Raw genomic sequence first — 18925 nt, 5'->3', positions numbered from 1 at the left:
AGCCACCATCTAGTTCTTTTCCTCTTATGTTCCGGCTCATTATCTTGCTGAACGATGAGCCCCCAACCAAACAGTCTGTCTTCCTTTGTTACTTGCTTTTTTTCTTGCCATTTTGATGGCAATATACAGTACTACTTCCAGCACTATTGTTATGATACATCAGAGAGTGTAGTAACACAATTTGTTCTACACTACCTATGTACAGACACAGAGTTTGTAGCTCATCAGCAAAAGTTGGGACATCTTTAGGAATGTTTTGGAATATTTTCTGGTTGATGGGAAATATTACCAATTATCCAATCCAGAATGGTTTAACATTATTATCTCTGCTCACTGTCCTGTTCATGAAAAGATGAAACTCAGATAGAACAAAGACATCAACAGCACACTGGAGATCTGATCCTCACCTGACCCTGTTTCTGTACGTTTCCTTGTGTTTTCATGACTTCAGTTTTATCCATGTGTCTATGCCTCAAGTTTATTCTCAATCACTGCTCCACTTTGTTTGCCTCACCCACCTCTCCACCCATCTGCTGAGGATCCATTCTATTCTACATGCTCTGCTCCTTTGTCTGCTCCAGCTCCGATCCCTGATTCCCCACTTATAAACTTTTCAATAATCTACTTGCAAAGAGTAGTCATTCAGAGAAATATATATAGATATATATATAAATAAAGCCACGTTATACTATGTTGATCACTCAAAATGTAATTGTGTGCAATTAAGATACAGGTCGTTCCCACATTTTGATCAATTCATTACAATGTTTTAGTTAACTTGTTCCCACGTTTTAAAGAATTTGTTTCCATGCTTTGTTTATTTGTGCACACAACAGACAGCCTTTCTCCCTTAGGCTATTAGTTGATTAGGCTATTAGCTAGCAAGGGAACATTAGTCATTAATTAGTTAGTGTATTTACATTAATAAAATACAAAATAATATTAATATTCTCAGTATCAATATATTTAAAATACACTTCTGATAACCAGTTACAAATAAACCATCACACCTGCCGCTGCTCAACAATGGTGAGTGAAGGTGTGGCAAAATATGGAACATACTAAGAAAATGGGCAGAGCTTTCATTAATCCAATAATCTAGTGGAGCTAGAGAGAAGAATTTACACATTAAAAAACCCACCCACCAACACGTAAACAAGGTATTATAAAACAGCAACGGCTTCAACGGTTTTTAGTTAATAAGGCCCCAGAATCCCTACCACACTTCAGCACAGCAGCCAAGACTGAGGCACTCTCAGATGGTTTGGTTTCTACCATGACGGGGTCTAATAACCATTGGAAGAAGGGTAAGTATTTATTTAATATCTCATTTACATTTTATGTCACAGTAATAGTTAGAGATCATACGTTGTAATGCAAATTTTTCATTTGTGCTCATCCTGTGAAGCTTGATGTGTAATGTAAAGTCATTATTCAGTGCCATTTATCTCAGAGTAAAGAGGTCATGATTACTGGGGGGGGTCTTAATTTCTTTATTTTTTTTCTCTATTTTTCACCAAATGGCTTCCTCTGCCTCCACCACTCGATCATCATCAAGGAGGATTTCCCAGATGCCATCCTTTGCAGATTCATAGCCACCGAGAACGCCAACAGCCATGTCCATGTCTCCACTGACCTCCTGGAGGGAGTAAATTCAGGAGTGAATTACCAGTTACACCTGTGCTTAACCTGCAATGACAAGTTGAAATACCTACTGTGAGAAGGGCCTGGTGTAAGGTCTCAGTCATGGATGATTCATCTCAGCAAAGTGTTGAAAGGTTTAGTGGTACACACAAAGGACTGGCTTGAATATGCTGAAGAATTTGGATAGTTTAATCAACAACAGAGCATCATATTCTACAAGATCATGATATGTCTGCAGCATCACTGTCCTGTGAGAACCATGTGTCTCTAAAAAGATGACATTAATGGGCTCACAAAAATAGTCCTGTTTCAGCTTTGTGGCAAAGCATGGTCCTGCTAATCCAATAACCATTAACATTTAATCCCCCTGTTAATAGTGTTTATGGCCATTAACAGCTAGCTTATGCTACATCAACACAATGTGAGCAGAATTTGAACAGCAGAAAAAACTCAGATTTGATCATTTGTATTTGTTGCTACTTCAGGAAATTCTGATCATCAAATGGGAGATATTGTAGCTGTCAGAAATGATATTTCAGAAATGATATTTCTGACTCATAAATACAACTAAGAGGCTAACGTGAATGGTTTTTCCCACTGGGCTGTTTGTACGGTATGAACAACGTGAACACAGCATTATCCATGGTGACAACCCAGCAATCCTCCACTTCTGACCCCTGTGCCAAGCTAATATGCCCCCCGCTACATTAAACATGAGACAGATAGTAGCAGTCTCATTCAAGTTTTGATGAGACATTAAAAAGCCAAGCCTTAAAAAGTAGTAACAGTATTGCTGGAATATGTATATTTGCAATATTGTTATTTCAGGGAAGACAACTATTGGAGGCTGTGAACTCTTGGGAAATAAAATACACTGGAAAACACATAGACACCAACACAAAGGCCATACTCTGTGTTGAGCTATTTATTCCTGAAAAACAAACAAACAAACAAACAAAAAAAACCTAATTTAGCGCTCAAAGCTTTGTATTTTAAAATCAACAGAGAAATAAAATATACCAAGAACCAATGCATACTTCCTTTATTTCATTTTCCGTATGTCATGCCATTACAACAAAACCTTGTTAGTCAGCGCTAACATTTTCTTTCTTAACTGTGAATGTCTATCACACACTGCTCTGTTGGTGCACAGAAAACTGTAATATGGTATAGTATAATTCAGTTTCACAACTTGTTACATCAACATAGTTGATACTGTTTTTTTTCTAACTTGCAAAATAAACCTAAATTGACAAATACATGAACAGTAAGAATCCTTAATGAAGAATGTTTAGAACAAAGAGAGATGGTGAGAGAAGATGTAAAAGAAAAAAATAAAATGGTTAGATAAGTATTCAGGCACTTAGAAATACTTTCAGGTCCTTGGCTACACTGTGCTTCATTACATTGTACATGCATTTTATAGACTATCCTGATCCTGTCATGAGGAGTATAATGTTGCCTCTACAAGACAAGGCTAAGGGGTGTAGCACATTCAAGAACAACTGATTAAAGGGATTTCAAGTATTTCACACAACATCAACATCCTATTTACATGTGATCCTAGTGTTTACTATCTACGTATTCTCGTTGCATATCCCCTAAGCATCATTTTAAGAACCATTATTGTACAAATTATGTGACAAACAACATAAACATGAACTGAAGGGAAATTTCACGATTCCACCAACACCCAGTATCGAACATGTTAACTATCGTGCATGATTTTTAAAAGTAATTCTTTAAAGTTGGTAGTATTTATGAAATAGGTTTGGGGTTTTTTTTGTATTTTAGATTTTTTTTGGGGTGAAAATCTAATTTCCTCTACTTTTACATTGTCTTGTCTTTCATTTGACTTTCATTGTTTTTCTTTGGTCCTATGTTTTAGTGGGCTCCAGTGACTGTGATGGGAGGGAAGCCATTTGAGGAAATGACAGCATCATTTTCTCTTCACCCACTGCTGGGAACATTACTGTACTCAGTGTTATTAAAGGGAAATGATGCATGCATTGGCAGCTTGACTTGGGGATGTTTGTTTTAATTTGTGGTGATTGCCATCCCCATGCTTGATAAATCTGTCCTCCCCCTGAGAGGGCCTGGTAAGAAAGAAATGGAAAATGGCAGAGCAAACAGTAATAATTACCAGTTCTTTTTCCGAAGGATTCACTCAAACCACAAACAAACCCCCTACAAGAGGAGTCCACAGAAACAGACATTTAGTCTTGTGCTTACATTTGATCAGTGCAGATATACATATCAGATCTACTCTGACAACAACTGACTGAAGACAACAAGAACAAACGTAGACTTCACAAACCGAAAGAAGAAATGTACAGTACAACACAACGACTTTAGGTTCCACAACATCATATAAGACACCCTGGGTTGACAAAATAATCTAAACTCAAGGTCTGCTTAGGGCAAGTACAGACTACAAGACTTTGAGAACCTCAGAGATGCAGTTGCACAAACTACAAAACATTTCTTGTCCTGGACTGTTGCCATGTAGGTGAGAGGGAGCTCAAACAACACAACTAATCTCAGACGAGATTCATTGATTACAAGATCATTCTGACTGGATAGCTCTGCGAAAAGGAGCAAATGATAGCAATACCTGATGAGAAAAACCTGCTGGAAATGACAACAAGTTAGTTTATGTCCAGCCAGTGACAGAGCTTGACAAAGGCCAGAGCTTAGTCCTCCCCTCTAACTCTTGTGTGCACACAATCTCTGGAACACCCTATCTTCACCCTCTCTTTCCATTATGTTTTGTTTTTGATCATGCTGATTTTAGGATTTGTGCGTTCACTCTAAGAAATGTGTCTGGGACAGGCAAATTTTGTCTGTAGTGGCCCTTACTAGCTTATTCCAGAGCATTCAGTCGTTTCTAACAGTCTTAGTCTGCAGATTGAGTTTGCTCAGTTCAGTTAGCTCAGAGTGTCATCACATGACCTACAGAAATTAAGTCCCATAATAAAAAAACCTTGTTAATAGAGACAAAATAATGATAATGTCAAATCTGCAATACCCCAGAATAACAGTTTTTTTTTTTTTTACTTTCAATGCCAACCTTTCTAATATTCTCACTTTCTACACTACCTGTGCATGGCAATGAGGGTACAGGTAAGGTTAGAGCTCATGGATGGGGTTAATAACATTAATACTCAGTGAGAGGACTCAAATTGTTTCCTGCATCAAAGACAGACACGCTACACATTGTTCCATCACACCAACCACCACACCATTACTTCTTGACTTGCCACTTAGAAGGTATACTGCTTCCTGTACTGGCACTAAATGTCATCATTAGACATAAATTGTAAGACGTGTAGAATGAACTGACATGAGCATCACTTCAAGGGCCTTGGGCTGGTTCAAAGATGGTCTCAGGTTGATGACTTAGACCCATACCCAGTCAGTGCTGTGACCAGTTTGGGTTTACAAGGTGTGATCAAAAAGCTCCAAGACAGTTGTGAACAGTGTGTGGCATGGTAAGCAATAACTGTTGTACATATTCCATGTTGAGTTGCACAATCAACATCTGGACCTGTGTTACATGTGTTAAAGTCTGTGAGGATCTCTATCAACAAGTCCATGATGACCCACCATTACTGGTGATGAGAGGTGGGTCTACAGCTACACCAAACAGACCAAACAGCAGTCTTTGCAGTGGAAGAGCCTGCAGTCTCCAGGACCAAGGGAAGAACATTACGTGTCTTTTTCTTTGACATTTGCAGCGTTGTGCACAGGGTCATACTGTCAATGTCAAGTTCTACACTGACACTGTTCTGAGGCATTTGAGGGAGGACTTTTGGTGCAAATTGCCTGAAATCTGGTGCAATGGCAATGGGGTACTCCATCATGACAACTCACCTGCTCAGAGCATATTTTCAAGTGCACATTTATTGGCTGCACCAACACACTTGTTGCTCTGCACCTGCCCTATTCACTGAATCTGGTTCCCTGCTACTACTTCCTCTTCTGCAAATAAAATTCATACGTAATGGTCAGCGTTTTGTCACAGTGGAGGAGGTCCAGTGCGCATCAGATGCTGCTTGACGAACTTACAGAACGGGACTTTCATGGAGTGTTTCAAGCACAGTAGGATCGCTGGTGTATCACTGCATAAAGTGACTATTTTGAAGGAGAATGTGGCCAAATTTCTATCAGGTACAATTTTTGATTGCACTTTGTAGTGTACACAAACAGCTAATAGCATCTGATGATGTCTCCAGTGTTCATTCTGTCTAGTGTCCAGGGTGCTCATCACTTCACTAATGTGGTGTTCCCAACAGAAGTTGCACAGGATATCAAACCTAGCCAGCCCTGTCTTTAAAGAGTACCAGCAAAGATTTAAAAGTGTTGAATAGCTAGAAGTTCAGACAGCTGAGCCATGTAACGAGTGTCCCACTAGGATGCTTCTGGTGGTCCCTATTGATGTAGCAGTGTTCATCCTCTTCAAATCTAGATGGGATTCATCCTCTCCTTTTGGGTAATTGATCAATTTTGATACATTTTTGTTCCCTGGTCAAAGTTCTGTCAACTTGTGACAACCTGTACGCTTCACAACCACTAATGGAGACTGTAGGATATGGTTGAAAGCTCAGAACAAGTTAGTAACTGGACCTTCAGTTAATATTATTTTGTCAGACTATTATTTCCATGGTCAAGGATTGCCTTTCTTAACCGCTCCTCCTGGAACAAGTGCCATTCTGGGGCCAGTTTTTTAAAACGCTATCTAGTATGTAATGCCTCATATCCCTCAGCATTCAGGGTTTTTATCAATTACTGGTTCTAAGCTAATTTTCGCCTGGCTCGTAATGGTGACCTAATAGGTTGTATTGATAAGTTAACTAAAGCCATACCATTACGACTAACTAATTTTAATTTAAAAAGTAGAGCATTTTAAGTAATTTAATATATGATCATTTTGAGTTGCTTGACAGTAAATGTCCTAATTTTGACATGGTAAATCAGAATCTTGACATAGAACCTCATCATTTTGACACAACATATCTTGTAGTTTTGATTTAGTAAATCAAAATCTTAATTTAGCATCTCATAACTTCCCCCAAGAAAGTCTGCACATCAGAAATGCTTACTTGGTATCGCATAATTTCTCAAGAGAGCATTTTTGTTTTTAATCTTCCTTAACATTTCATTGTTTCTTTTATTTTCTTGGAAAAAAACAGGTATCCAGTATAGCCACAATGAGAGAGCACCATGCAATCTAGCCTACCTGTCTCTATTGTGAAAATGTTTTCGTTGTAATTGTGATGTCTTTGTATCAAAGACAGGTCATCATTGCTCAAAGAAAGCAGGGAGGTGAGACCACTTTATACCTCATATATACATACCCTGTATTCAAAACTTTAATAGTCTAAAATGATGTTACACTGTGAAATTGTAAATATTGGAAATTAAATGTAATTTTAAGGGACATGGAAGATGCAATTAATTTAATTAAGTGTTTACAAAACTCAGTGTACATCTTGTAGTGGGCTTTGGGATACGAAAATGAAAGCTCTGGGAAATGGAGTATTGGGTATCATGTGTTACAAATATATTTCTTTTTATCAGATATTCCAAATTTTCATCTAAAAACAGCCATTATCATGTCAGTATTTAAACCTGAGAATCAAATTTTCAAAACTCTGTAAGTGATTTCTGTAGAAAAGATAATATTGGCCTTTGGACTCTGTGGCCTCCCTTCTTGTCTTATCTCAGATCAGTCATGAACAAACCCTGGTGCGGACATTCAACAAAATTTCCAAAATACAAAGATTTATCAGCAGTTTTGATGCTCACATCACTAGTAGTACAAATAGTAAACACTAAAAGTGGGTCCTGTTACATAAACATTTTGGTGTTCATTCGGTTTGTGGTGGACACAGTCACATTGACGCTACTGTCAGACAACAGTGCTAATATCATCAGCCTCGTCAGGTTTCTTGGGTTTGCTAGGGAGAGACTTGAGGTACTCCAAGTGGCGTCGGGCATCCTCCTGATTCTGCCGAACATAATACACCACATATGAAATGACCATGGCAAACCAACCGAACATGGTAACCAGCATCGCATAGTCTGTGGTCCTTTTGGCCAGGTTACAGAGGTCAGTGTCTACTGCCAAGAACGGTCTTCCCTCCTGGTCACGAAGCTCTGAGCTCCTGCAGAGAACCCGGGCGGCGGCTTCGTGGTTATGGGCCATTCCACTGATAGCCTGCTGGAGGGCACAGTCACAATGCCAGGGGTTATCGTCCACAATGACGCGGGCCTTGAGCCGAGCAAAAGCATCCTTGTGTACGCTAGTAATACGGTTGTGGGAGAGGTCCAGTACCTGTAAAGTCCCTTCTATGCCACTGAAGGCCGCCTCCCCTAAAGTCTCCACCGCATTGTATGAAAGATTGAGCTCTCTCAAAAGTCTAAGCCCATGGAAGGTTTGATCGGGCACAGCTCCTATTTGGTTGTGATCCAACCTCAGCAGGACAGTATCAACCGGGAGGCTGGGAGGGATCTCTTTGAGGCGGGACTGACTGCAGGTAACATTGAGTCCGTGGAGGTGGGGATCGCGCTGGCAGATGCAGCCCTTGGGACACATGCTGGCCGAGGGGAAGCACAGGGCCATGAGTACAAGGCTCTGAAGGAGCAGGCACATGGGGATGGAGCGTGACAGCCACACGTCCAGCAGAGTCATACTGACCAGCCGTCAGCAGCATCCCGCCTGGGGCCACAACACCATTGGTCTCTTACACACATCGCATAGTGCCGACTGGTCCTTACTGTCTGCCCACTGGAGATACTGGAGTGTGAAATAATATTATCATGCTGGGTTGAGGCCTGAAATAAGACCAAACAGAAAGACATTAAGGTTATGGGTTGCCCATAACCAGCTTTTATCCTGGTGTGACACTTTATTTGTTGCTCTGTTCTTCAGTATCACTATCATGGACCTCATCAAATGTGGATAACTGCATTAGTTTGAATTTCTGACAAACTGAAACCACATTTTACAGATTTCGTCTTAACTTTTATCTCCAGGTGGTTTAAGCAACAAATCCTTAAGGTCAAACCTAAAGTAAAACCTTTCTGAAATTATTTTAAAGGAGCTTAATTCTTTATATGACAATGCAATGACAAATATGGCTGATTCTTTACTTGGACACATTATTATTAAAGATTGTTATTTTTACTGACTGATATCCTCAAAATTTTTCTTGTCTTTTGTTTCACAACTGGCCTGAAATTTGACTCGTGACACCTGACAGCAAACATTCACTAGTCTGACAGTGGGGTTCCCAAGACTCACTTCTCACTTACAGTTGATAAGCAGCTTCCAGAGTTTTAGAGGCCACAGTAACAGAAGTACAGTATGTGATCTGGTCATTCACATCTCTGATTCTTTCACTCACTCTATGAGCAAATGAACATGGGGCACAAAATTTTACTTAAAGCAGCTATGACTTATATTTTTATGATAATAATATATCCAGTGACAATGTGAAAACAATGCAACAATGTGTAAGGGGTTATTTGTGGAGATAAATCTATACAGATAATAGAACCTGAATCTGCAGCTTTCCTTTGCATTATGGGGCTTTATTGTGAGTTTAGGTTATTATATGGATGTGCGGCACCATATTCAATGACCAACACGGGACAATGTTGCATGGATGTTACTCTGGAAAAACACATTCTATAGTGCCTCCTCCGCATCACACAGAAGACAGACACAGGTGGAGACTAGCTGGTGTGCATAGTGGAGCATTTAGCAGCTTAAGAGCCAGATAATTTTCTTAGGAGTTGGCAGAGGCCACATTCAGACCGAGACAAGATTCCAAAAAAATGATAATGTTGCTCTATAATTACTAAACGTGTAAATAAGCAATTGTTTGCTCACAAGTTCAATATATCAACTTAAAAGTGATGATACAGTATGTCTGTGTTAAGAGTACACACTTGGTTCTGTTGCCCCTAGGTGGTCAAAAAATAAAAATCACATGAGAGTGACACGTGAATTTCAGCCCCCAGTATGGAGTTTATTCAACCATGTGTGTGTACTGGGAGAAACTGCACCCCACCACCCCACCCCCTCCTGGCACCCCTCCATCTGTTGGTGGCTTCAGTGTCTGCCTAGCTCACCTTTGCCTAAAAACAGCCCTGTCCATATTTTCCAAACTGAATGAACAAAATTAACATGCCTCTATGGAAGGCATGGGGGAAACTGAAATAGAGTTTTTATTTACAACTGCAGGTATTATTTCCACAACAGCATTCCTGCCCTGTAAGAAAGGAAGTAATGTGATTTGTGACAACTTGCTAACAAAGGTGACTAATTTCACCACATCCACCTCACACTGCTCTCAGACACAACACATTGTTAGAATAAGTCACAGTTTTACAGCAGATCTCATGACAGCATACAGAGATGTTCCTCATACCATCACCCCCCCAAAAAAAGCACATACTGTGTTAAATTATTCTTTTCTTGTATTCACAGCAAAGTTTCCATTTTGGTGTTTCATGAAAGCTGTAAAAATGACTAATTCTTTGAACCTTGCAGCTGTTTTCCAGGGAAATGTAATGGTTTACAGAAAGTAATATGTTTTATTTGTATTTTATGTTTATTTGGAATACATAGGGTCTGAACAGAAAAATAACCCTTACATTATTATTCCATATTATTCTTTGTAAACTGAAAGGCATTCAACAGTGTTTTGTTTGTTTAGTGAGAGAGCTTGTGGAGGATGAATAAATATATTCTACCTTTACCGATCTTCCACTTATTTGTTGGCACAGATGTAGCAATAATGTCTAACAACAACCTATGAGAAAGAGGAGAAGCAAGGAATAATCTGTTTTCTGCAGCACAGTGAGGACTAGTGGCAGCTCCCAGTCCCCATCGAGCTGTTTTTCCAGTCGCTGCTCTGCCATGAGAGGCAAAACCTATTGTATGGAAACACGCTTGCTGAATCTATTAAATTTGCACTGTGCTTATGGGAGGCCTGATCTCCTAGATTGTGTCCTCATTATTGCTGTTCATTAATGCCACCTTATAAATGATCTCACTAGTACTGGTTGGTTCTTCAGAAAGAGTCACAGCACAACAGGAATAACAAAAGCTGTAAGTGGATCCACATAAGTGCACAAAAAGCAGAAATACATTACAATTACAATATAATGGTTGATTACAATACATTGTACTTTGTACAATGCTTTTGTTTAGACTTTTTAAAAGTAGTTTGTACAGTTCCTATTCCCATGTCTTTCAGTCCTGATTTGTGGGAGCTGCTATTGATTTATAATGCTACCTTCCCTTTATGTAATAATAATCTCCCCTTAGAAATTACTTCAGTATTGTGATATTGTGATATTTTGTAGATATTTCATGTCATGTGTAAAATAAAAACAAGACTAAACCTACAGCCACACTAGCAGCTCTACCTGGGCACACACTTTTTTTTATTTACAATCATAGTAATTACTTTTCTGTATTGTAGTTTCTGATGTTAGTGGCATGGTGAAAAATTCTAAGTTATAAAAATGATCCAAAGGAGAATATAATGTCTGAACCAAATTTGGTGTCAAGCCATTCAACACTTGTTAAGACATTTCAATTCTATGTATACAGCACCATTTCATTGGAAAATACAAATATCAAATATTCTGGTACCAGAAGAAAACTCATGTTTAGGATACATTGTTCGGGAACCATGAATGTCTGTACAAAATACTATGCCAGTCCATCAAGTAGATATTTCACAGAATAAGTGAAAACTTTGACCTGCTGGTGGCCCTAGATGGGAAGTCAGGAAATCATCAAGTCATTAGGATTCATCTTTAGGATACCATGAATGTCTTTACAAAATGGCAATCCAGTAGTTGCTGAGACATTTTAGGCTGGAACAAAGTGATGGACTGTCATCCCTTGGAGCTACATTGCCACTGTGACAAAAAAAAGGAGTTTGGAGGCCTTAGCTTGAAGGGCCTTTAAGATGACATGAATACACTACTGTATGAAGTCTTCTGTCTGTTTAATTATTATAATAATTATTATTTTTTAAATTTGATAATAAGGTTCTAAACAGCGCTCGGCTTGTGGATGGGCCTTGTGCCAACATCTTATTTTAAGACCTCAAAGGATAATTCCAGGATATTTCAACCTATTGAGGCTCCATGAGTTTTAATAACTTCCTATTTGCCACATCTGTATATGAGGGCAATTGCCAAAACCTCCTAAAGCTTTCCAAATAAATAGGATTTTTACATAAATAATTTAAACACTTCTGTGTAAACACAGATTGTAGCAGCTAGGAATGGCTATCATGCTATGCATTATACTGGGCAATTTGCTGGAACTTGCATAGTCTCTAGTGGCAAATGCAAAGTTATAACAGCTCAGAAAGGCACATATGGGGGGAAATGCACCAGGCTGTAATATACACTAGAATTATCCTTTATGTACATCTGTAATCTTTTGAGGGTATTACCAATAAATGATTTTCATTCAGGTCAAAATTCAATCAACTTTTATCTGCAGAGACATTATTAAGGTCCACCGGCTATTTATACTGTTTGCAATGGATAAATATTCAGTAAAATAATCAAGTGAAAACCAAGCAAACAAAAATCAGGGGTGGGAAGTGTGAAAATTATTTGAAAAGGGAATTTTCAATTAATTCTATGGAAGTTCAAAGTGTCAGAGTCAAAGAAAGAAGTGGAAAAATGTATTTAATTTTTTTTTTTTAATTTATTAATTTATTTACCATTTCTGATCTTGGAAAATAACACTCACTCAGTCTTAACCACCACCAGAACTCTGTGTAACCTGAAACATAACACAAATTTACATTGAATAACATCACTGTGTGCATTTAAAGACTGTAAACTGGAAATTGGAATGAAGCCTTGAGCTTCTTGTTTTATACCCAAAGCTGGGCACAAAAGAGCTGGGGGAAAAAAGACAAATGTTATTAGGAGGAACACCTGAGGGCTGTGCAATATGAAAAAAAATCTCATATCACAATATAAGTCATCTCATATCGCGATTACAACATTTATCATCCATGCTACAGAGGTAGACCGTCGTTTCGGAACGAGCTCCTCGATTTGTCTCAGCTGGTCCTTCTGTTCACACTATCATTCTACATGCTGGTATTCATGTTTCAGCCTGCATCCATGTGGTGACGTGTAAGATCACAAACTGTCAAACAAATGATGACAAAAATATTGTTGTAAACAGTGTATTTTGCACAGAGTTTGTGCCAGACTATGTCCATTAATATTCAAGAATTCCAGCAGCTTTTCAGACACATCATCTCAAGCTGAGATGAATAAGGTTGAGGATCAGTGAGCGTCAGAACCACTGTCTGGAAGGAAACAACAAAACTACAGGAGTACATCAGGAAGATGCCCCCCAAAGAGCTGCTAAGTGAATACCTCAGGCAGCAGAAATCAGTGAGGAGGAGGATGATGAACCATCACGGAGGGACGAGCCCCTGCACGGCATACATCACCGACAGAAGAAGTGGCTGATATCAAGAAATCCTACCAGTGGCTGGAAACGGTTGGACTTAAAGAAAGTGCAGAAGCACTAATCATTGCAGCACAAAAACAGGCACTTAGTACACCATCAGCAGAGGGTGGGGTCTACCACACCAGACAGGACCCCAGGTGTAGGCTGTGCAAAGACACCCCTGAGACAGTTCAGCACAAAACAGCAGGGTGTAAGATGCAGGCAGGAACAGCATACATAGAAAGCCATACCCAAGTGGCTGGCATAGTGTACAGAAACACACTGAGTATGGGCTGGATGTCCCATTGTCAGAGTGGAAGACATTACCTAAGGTGGTTGAGAATGATCGAGCTAAGATCCACAGGAGCCTCCAGATCCAGATTGACAAACTGGTGCTGGTTAACCAACCAGACATCATGTTGGTCCACAAACAACAGGAGAAGAAACATGAGAAGCTTGAAAAATATCAAGGGGTGACAGGAGCTAGACAAGATGTGGGAAGTAAAGGCAACAGTGGTGCCAGTGGTAATTGGAACACTGAGGGCTGACCCCCAGACTGGGAGAGTGGCTCCAGCAGATTCCAGATACAACATTTGAGGTCTCTGGGGAGGGGGATTTTTTAAAAATATATCTATATATACATATATATACTATATGTATATGCATACTATGTATATGTATACCAACTTGCACAGTTGTATCTAAGTGAAACTTACTGTGAGATACCTCTTTACTAGTGAGGCATTTTGCCACACCCATGCAGAAAACCCATCAAACTTAAATCTTCACCATGTCTGAGGCTTGTACAAAGTTTCCCTCAAAATGTGATTCATTTCTCTTAGGAACAGTTTCAATAGGGTACAAAAACAATAGGGTTCTGCCACTTTGGGGCTTTAGAAATGATCAATTAATGCAGCTTTAAAGAATAAAGTTCTATATTATTGTATTGTATCATAATTGTAATATAAAACTCATTACATACAGTAGAACAGTATGCTGGGGTCAGGAAGCAGGATTACTGCATCAAATTGTGTATTTTCTTTTATATATATGTATAGTATGTTTAAAATAAACATAGAGAGTTGATTCATATACATAATTCTTTGTGCTTTCTGCCATTAAGTAGCAGTGGACTGGCATAGCTCTGCTTTTAAAGGGGGAAAATATGAGGAAAATAGGGTTGTTTCAACCTGCATCAAAATTGCCTGTAATCAGTATGTTTGTGCTTTTCCTGAGATGGGAGGAGCTTGCAATCAAAAAATCATTAGCCTGCTGGTGAGAGGCACTTATGTCTCTCTGCTTGTCAGTTATTTTTTTAGCAGGATGGATAACAAGGCAAGTCTGGCAGGTCTGACACACTACAACTTCCAAAACCTCCCAGCAAAGCTACTTCACTGTGAGGACAGGTTGGATGGAGAAAGATCAGATCACCTCACCTGTAAGAATCACGGATGCATACATGCTGTCTATCAGGTAACAGGCTAAAATATCAATTAACACCACTGTTTACATGTTTCACATGGTATGTATATAGACACAGGAAAGAGATTGATAATCTTCAAGTTAAGGCAGTTTCTTTTCCAAATATGCTTAAAAGATCACAACTGCTAAACAGTTGTCCAGTAATTAGACTTCCAATGATTTATACAGTCATACTGATTAACCCATACATTTGTCATTGGATGAGAGGAAGTTAATCTAGTTTTTTAATCAATATCTGTACATAAACAATGACTATGTATAATGTGAAAGAGGTCACCCATGGTGATGAACGTGTAGAAAATTATCTGCACTTTCCTGCAGCTGTGTGGGCATTTTTAGCATCTTTAAGCTAATTGTTTTACAATCTGCTGTTTTACTGTTTTGGTTCAGTCTCGCTGCTTTCATCATTGCCATTTCCAGTCACAGCAGGCATCTGTTTCCAGCACAAAATGTACTGACAAACTCACTGTAGACCAACTCCCCAATACCAAACAACAAAAAGACAAAGGTAGCAAATAGCTGGTGAAAACAGTGGAGCATTTAGCGGCTAAAGAGCAAGATATTTTTCTAGTGAGACCATAACACAGGGAAAAAAGTGTGAATACTGGACTTGCATTCATAAGGTGAAAAGACAATTCTCTGAATGCAACTGTTGGTTTGTGTGTGTCAGATACACATATCCACACTTTGCTTTATAAAATTAATTGTAAATGGATAACATTTCCATTAATCTACATACAACAACACATAATGATAAAGTGAAAACATTTTTTTTTTTAGCAAATTTCTTTAAAAAATGAAAAACTGAAATATCTAATTTACAAAAGTTTTCAGACAGAACTTCCTAGAAGCTCTTCTGAGCTCCCACTCTTCCTGGAAGATCCTCTCAAACTTCATCAGAATGGATGAGGACCATCTGTGAACCACAGACGCTCTATGGGGTTTATGTCTGGGCTTTGGCTGGGCAACTCATGGACAGTCAGAGACTTGTCCCAGAGCCACTCCTGTGTGGTCTTGGCTGCACGCTTCCCATCAACACCATGCTATAAGTTGAGACTCAGGCTGTGAGCACTCTGGAGCATGTTTTCTTCAAGAGCTTCTCTGTATTTGGCTGCATTATTCCTTGCCTGAATTCTGACCAGTCTGTATTTGTCCCTGCTGATGAGAAGCACTCCCATAACATGATGCTTCCACCACCCTGCTTGAATGTAGGGATGGTATTAGCCAAGTGAGTGTTCACCAGACAAAGTGTTTGGACCTCTGCCAAGAAGGGTTGAATTTCTGCCTCATCAGACCTGAGTCTTTTCCATGCTCCTTTAAAAAGCTGTATGTGGAATACCATATTCCTTTTACTTAATGTGGCTTCTAGCTAACTACCCTACAATAAAGGCCTGACTGATGGAGTGCTACTTAAATATTCATCCTTCCTTCAAGTTCTAAAATTTCTGCAGAGGACTGCTGAAACTCTGCTAGAGAAACTCTGGACGGCCAGCTTTTGGACTTAAGGCCACTGTGCTTCACCACAATGTTATCATGGAAGTCTACAAAGAACTCATGGCTTGTTTTTTGTCCTAACATGCAATATGAACAGCAGGATCTCATATATACAGGTTTGTGCCTTTCTAGACTTTGTACAATCATTTCAATTTGCCACAGGTGGATTCTACTCAAGTTCAAGGCACATTTCCATAGATAATTAAAGCAAAGAGCAAAGAGCACCTGACCACAGTTTTGGGTGGAGCAGCAAAGGATCTAATGATTCGTTGAAATACACAACCACCACCACGCTCTCTCTCTCTCTCTCTCTCTCTCTCTCTCTCTCTCACACACACTAAACAAACTGTGGATTGGAGAATTCTTACACCCCAATCCAAACTGTTATCTAATCAAAATTAAATCTACAATTCAGTAAGTGGAGTAAGTGAAGGGGTCTGAATACTTTCTGAAGCCATTGTACATAAGGTCAACTGTTGAGATGTAAGGTTTACCAAGAAAGTAGTTTGATCAATACCCTAATCAGAAAAGCAGCAGATGGTAGTTACATGCAGTAGTCACAGATGTGGAGACTGTTGGTCTTATTAAAAACCTTCAGCTGCATTGTTTAATCTATTGTAGGAGTCTGTTAAGACCAGACGGCATTTTCATTTTAATAGAATTTGTCTGATGCTTTCTCTATCCAAATGAGACATGTATGTATAAGACAATCAAATATTAATTACAGCTCCTTCTGACCGGATTGGACCTGAGTACTGCATAGGCAGCAGGGCTATGGAATCCCTTGAAGATCCAGCTGTTGCCGTACATATGGAAAACCTCCCTGCCTCAACACAACTATACAATATAACTGCCGCATGCATCTGATCCATTTAAAGACATGGCTTTGCAAACATGGGCTGTGACCTGGGTAAACAGCAGATAGTAACAATTAGCTCCGCAAACAGAAGCAACGTTATCACCCTTTTTCAGTCAAATAAACCTCACGTTGTCTGAACTGTGGCTCCATTATATTTCATTAATGCGGAGAACGTCACGCAAAACTCAGTGTAATAATTTTGTAATTTTATATGTCCATCTATACCGGCACACAATAGCTGGACTAGATGTGCAATAATACACAGATTCTGAATCTATACGGGTGATATTGTAATTCGGCACCCAATGAATGTACACAGCTTCAGTCATTTCAGTAACATGTTAACTTTTCTAAATGGTTTGCACTGGTTGCTACCGCCCTCCCGCTCTGCGTTTCATTGAGAATAGATCGCAGGAAACTGCAGGCAAAGCAGGAATAAAGTTGTGAATTACAAGAAATGAAGCTCTGGTTGTTAGTTTTTTTGTACGCCCGAATTAATACGTGGCTTTTAATCACTTTATATTTTACATTTCTTTACATTTTGTATGTTATATTCTGTCGATAATGGCCAAGAACCAAGAAGTAGAATTTTTATAATGGCGTCTGGCAGGACGGCGCCTGAGAAAACATCACGCATCAGCCTACCTGAGCTGCCCAGCACCAAATCAAAGGTTGTATGTTGTCTAATTATCAGAACAGGTGGAATGCTAAGTGGCTAGTAAAAGTATACACTTAGAATCATCCAATATCTAAATTATGAAACACATATATCAAAAACAATCCCTCCATGCAAAAAAAATTAATGAAGGCAGCCACCGGTAGCAGAAGACAGACGGCACACACATAATACGGCAGAGCAGGCACAGGAGCAACAGGCGACACAAGTCTCCTCACCAGCAGTCACAGTAATTCTCTGTTGTTGAAGTGTTCATATCATATGAAGGTGTTCAGTCTGCAGTAGTATCCGCTCGCTGTTTGCACAAGTCGCAGTGTGGATTCACATCTTTACCTTTCAGTACATCACTGCACAGGAGTGAATGGTGAGAAAGGGAGGGGTTCGCTGTGTGAAGTCACCCGTGTAACAGATACAACATCACTTCCGATCTCAGCTTTTCACTATAAAGTGAACGTTGGTGCAAAAAAAAATCAATTTATGTTGTCACCTGGATTGACAACATCTGGGTCTTGTCAAGAGTTAGTTTGTGGGACTTCTTGTCTTCTTAGTGTGTCTGAGACCATCAGTTGTGTTATGCAGAGGGAGGGTTGGTACACACTTCTATACTGTGAATAGCCACTTTTACTTTACTACATATTCCATGTTTTCTCTCACAGTTTTAATCCCTCCAGATGTCCGATCTCCCTCCACTCTGTCTCTAAGTCTGAGCCCCAGACACCTGGTGGAAACTCACCACTTGTAATCTGATCCAACCTCATTCTTTCACTCACTACCCAAAGCCCATGACTCTAGGTGAGGGTTGGAGTGCAGATCAACAGCTCTCAAATTGAGAGGCTTTGCCTTCCGGGTCAGCTCTCACTACAATGGTCCTGTGTACAATGTATTAATGAATTACTGGCTGATGCTGCACCTGTCATGCTCCCTTGTGAACAAAACTCTAACATACTTGAGCTCCTTCATCAGCATCACAGTCCTAGGCCCTCTCCAAATCCACAAACACATGTGGACTGGCTTGTCAAAGTCCCATGACCCCTCAGCACTCCAAGGTAAAGAACTGATTCTCTGTTGCACGGCCATGACAGAATCCTTCTGAATTTGAGATTCAATGTCTAGAGCCTCCTTTCCTGGGGAGGCTGAGCAAAGTGATACCTCAGTCCCCCTACCTCACAGGTACTGCCCCCGTCCAAGACAGCCCAACATTATCCAGAGCCCCAGCATCTTAGGGTGAATTTTATCCAAACCCGGTGCCTTGCCACCA

At 39.6% G+C, this 18925-nt stretch overlaps 1 protein-coding gene across 1 annotated transcript; it reads right to left on the bottom strand.

Annotated features, from left to right (window-relative positions):
• Positions 1-2626: 2626 nt before the first annotated feature.
• LOC108896217 (leucine-rich repeat-containing protein 3B) lies at positions 2627-18036 on the bottom strand. Its single transcript, XM_018695256.2, has 2 exons — positions 17886-18036; positions 2627-8481 (listed from the first exon to the last, which is right to left on the bottom strand). The coding sequence occupies exon 2, from the start codon at positions 8336-8338 to the stop codon at positions 7556-7558; it is 783 nt and encodes a 260-aa protein (XP_018550772.1). The 5' UTR covers positions 8339-8481; positions 17886-18036; the 3' UTR covers positions 2627-7555.
• Between the last annotated feature and the right edge of the window lie 889 nt (positions 18037-18925).

Source organism: Lates calcarifer, unplaced genomic scaffold (assembly GCF_001640805.2).
Source record: "Lates calcarifer isolate ASB-BC8 unplaced genomic scaffold, TLL_Latcal_v3 _unitig_4089_quiver_1464, whole genome shotgun sequence".
In the NCBI taxonomy this organism is placed as follows: domain Eukaryota; kingdom Metazoa; phylum Chordata; class Actinopteri; family Centropomidae; genus Lates; species Lates calcarifer.
This window is presented reverse-complemented; position numbering and strand designations above follow the sequence as displayed.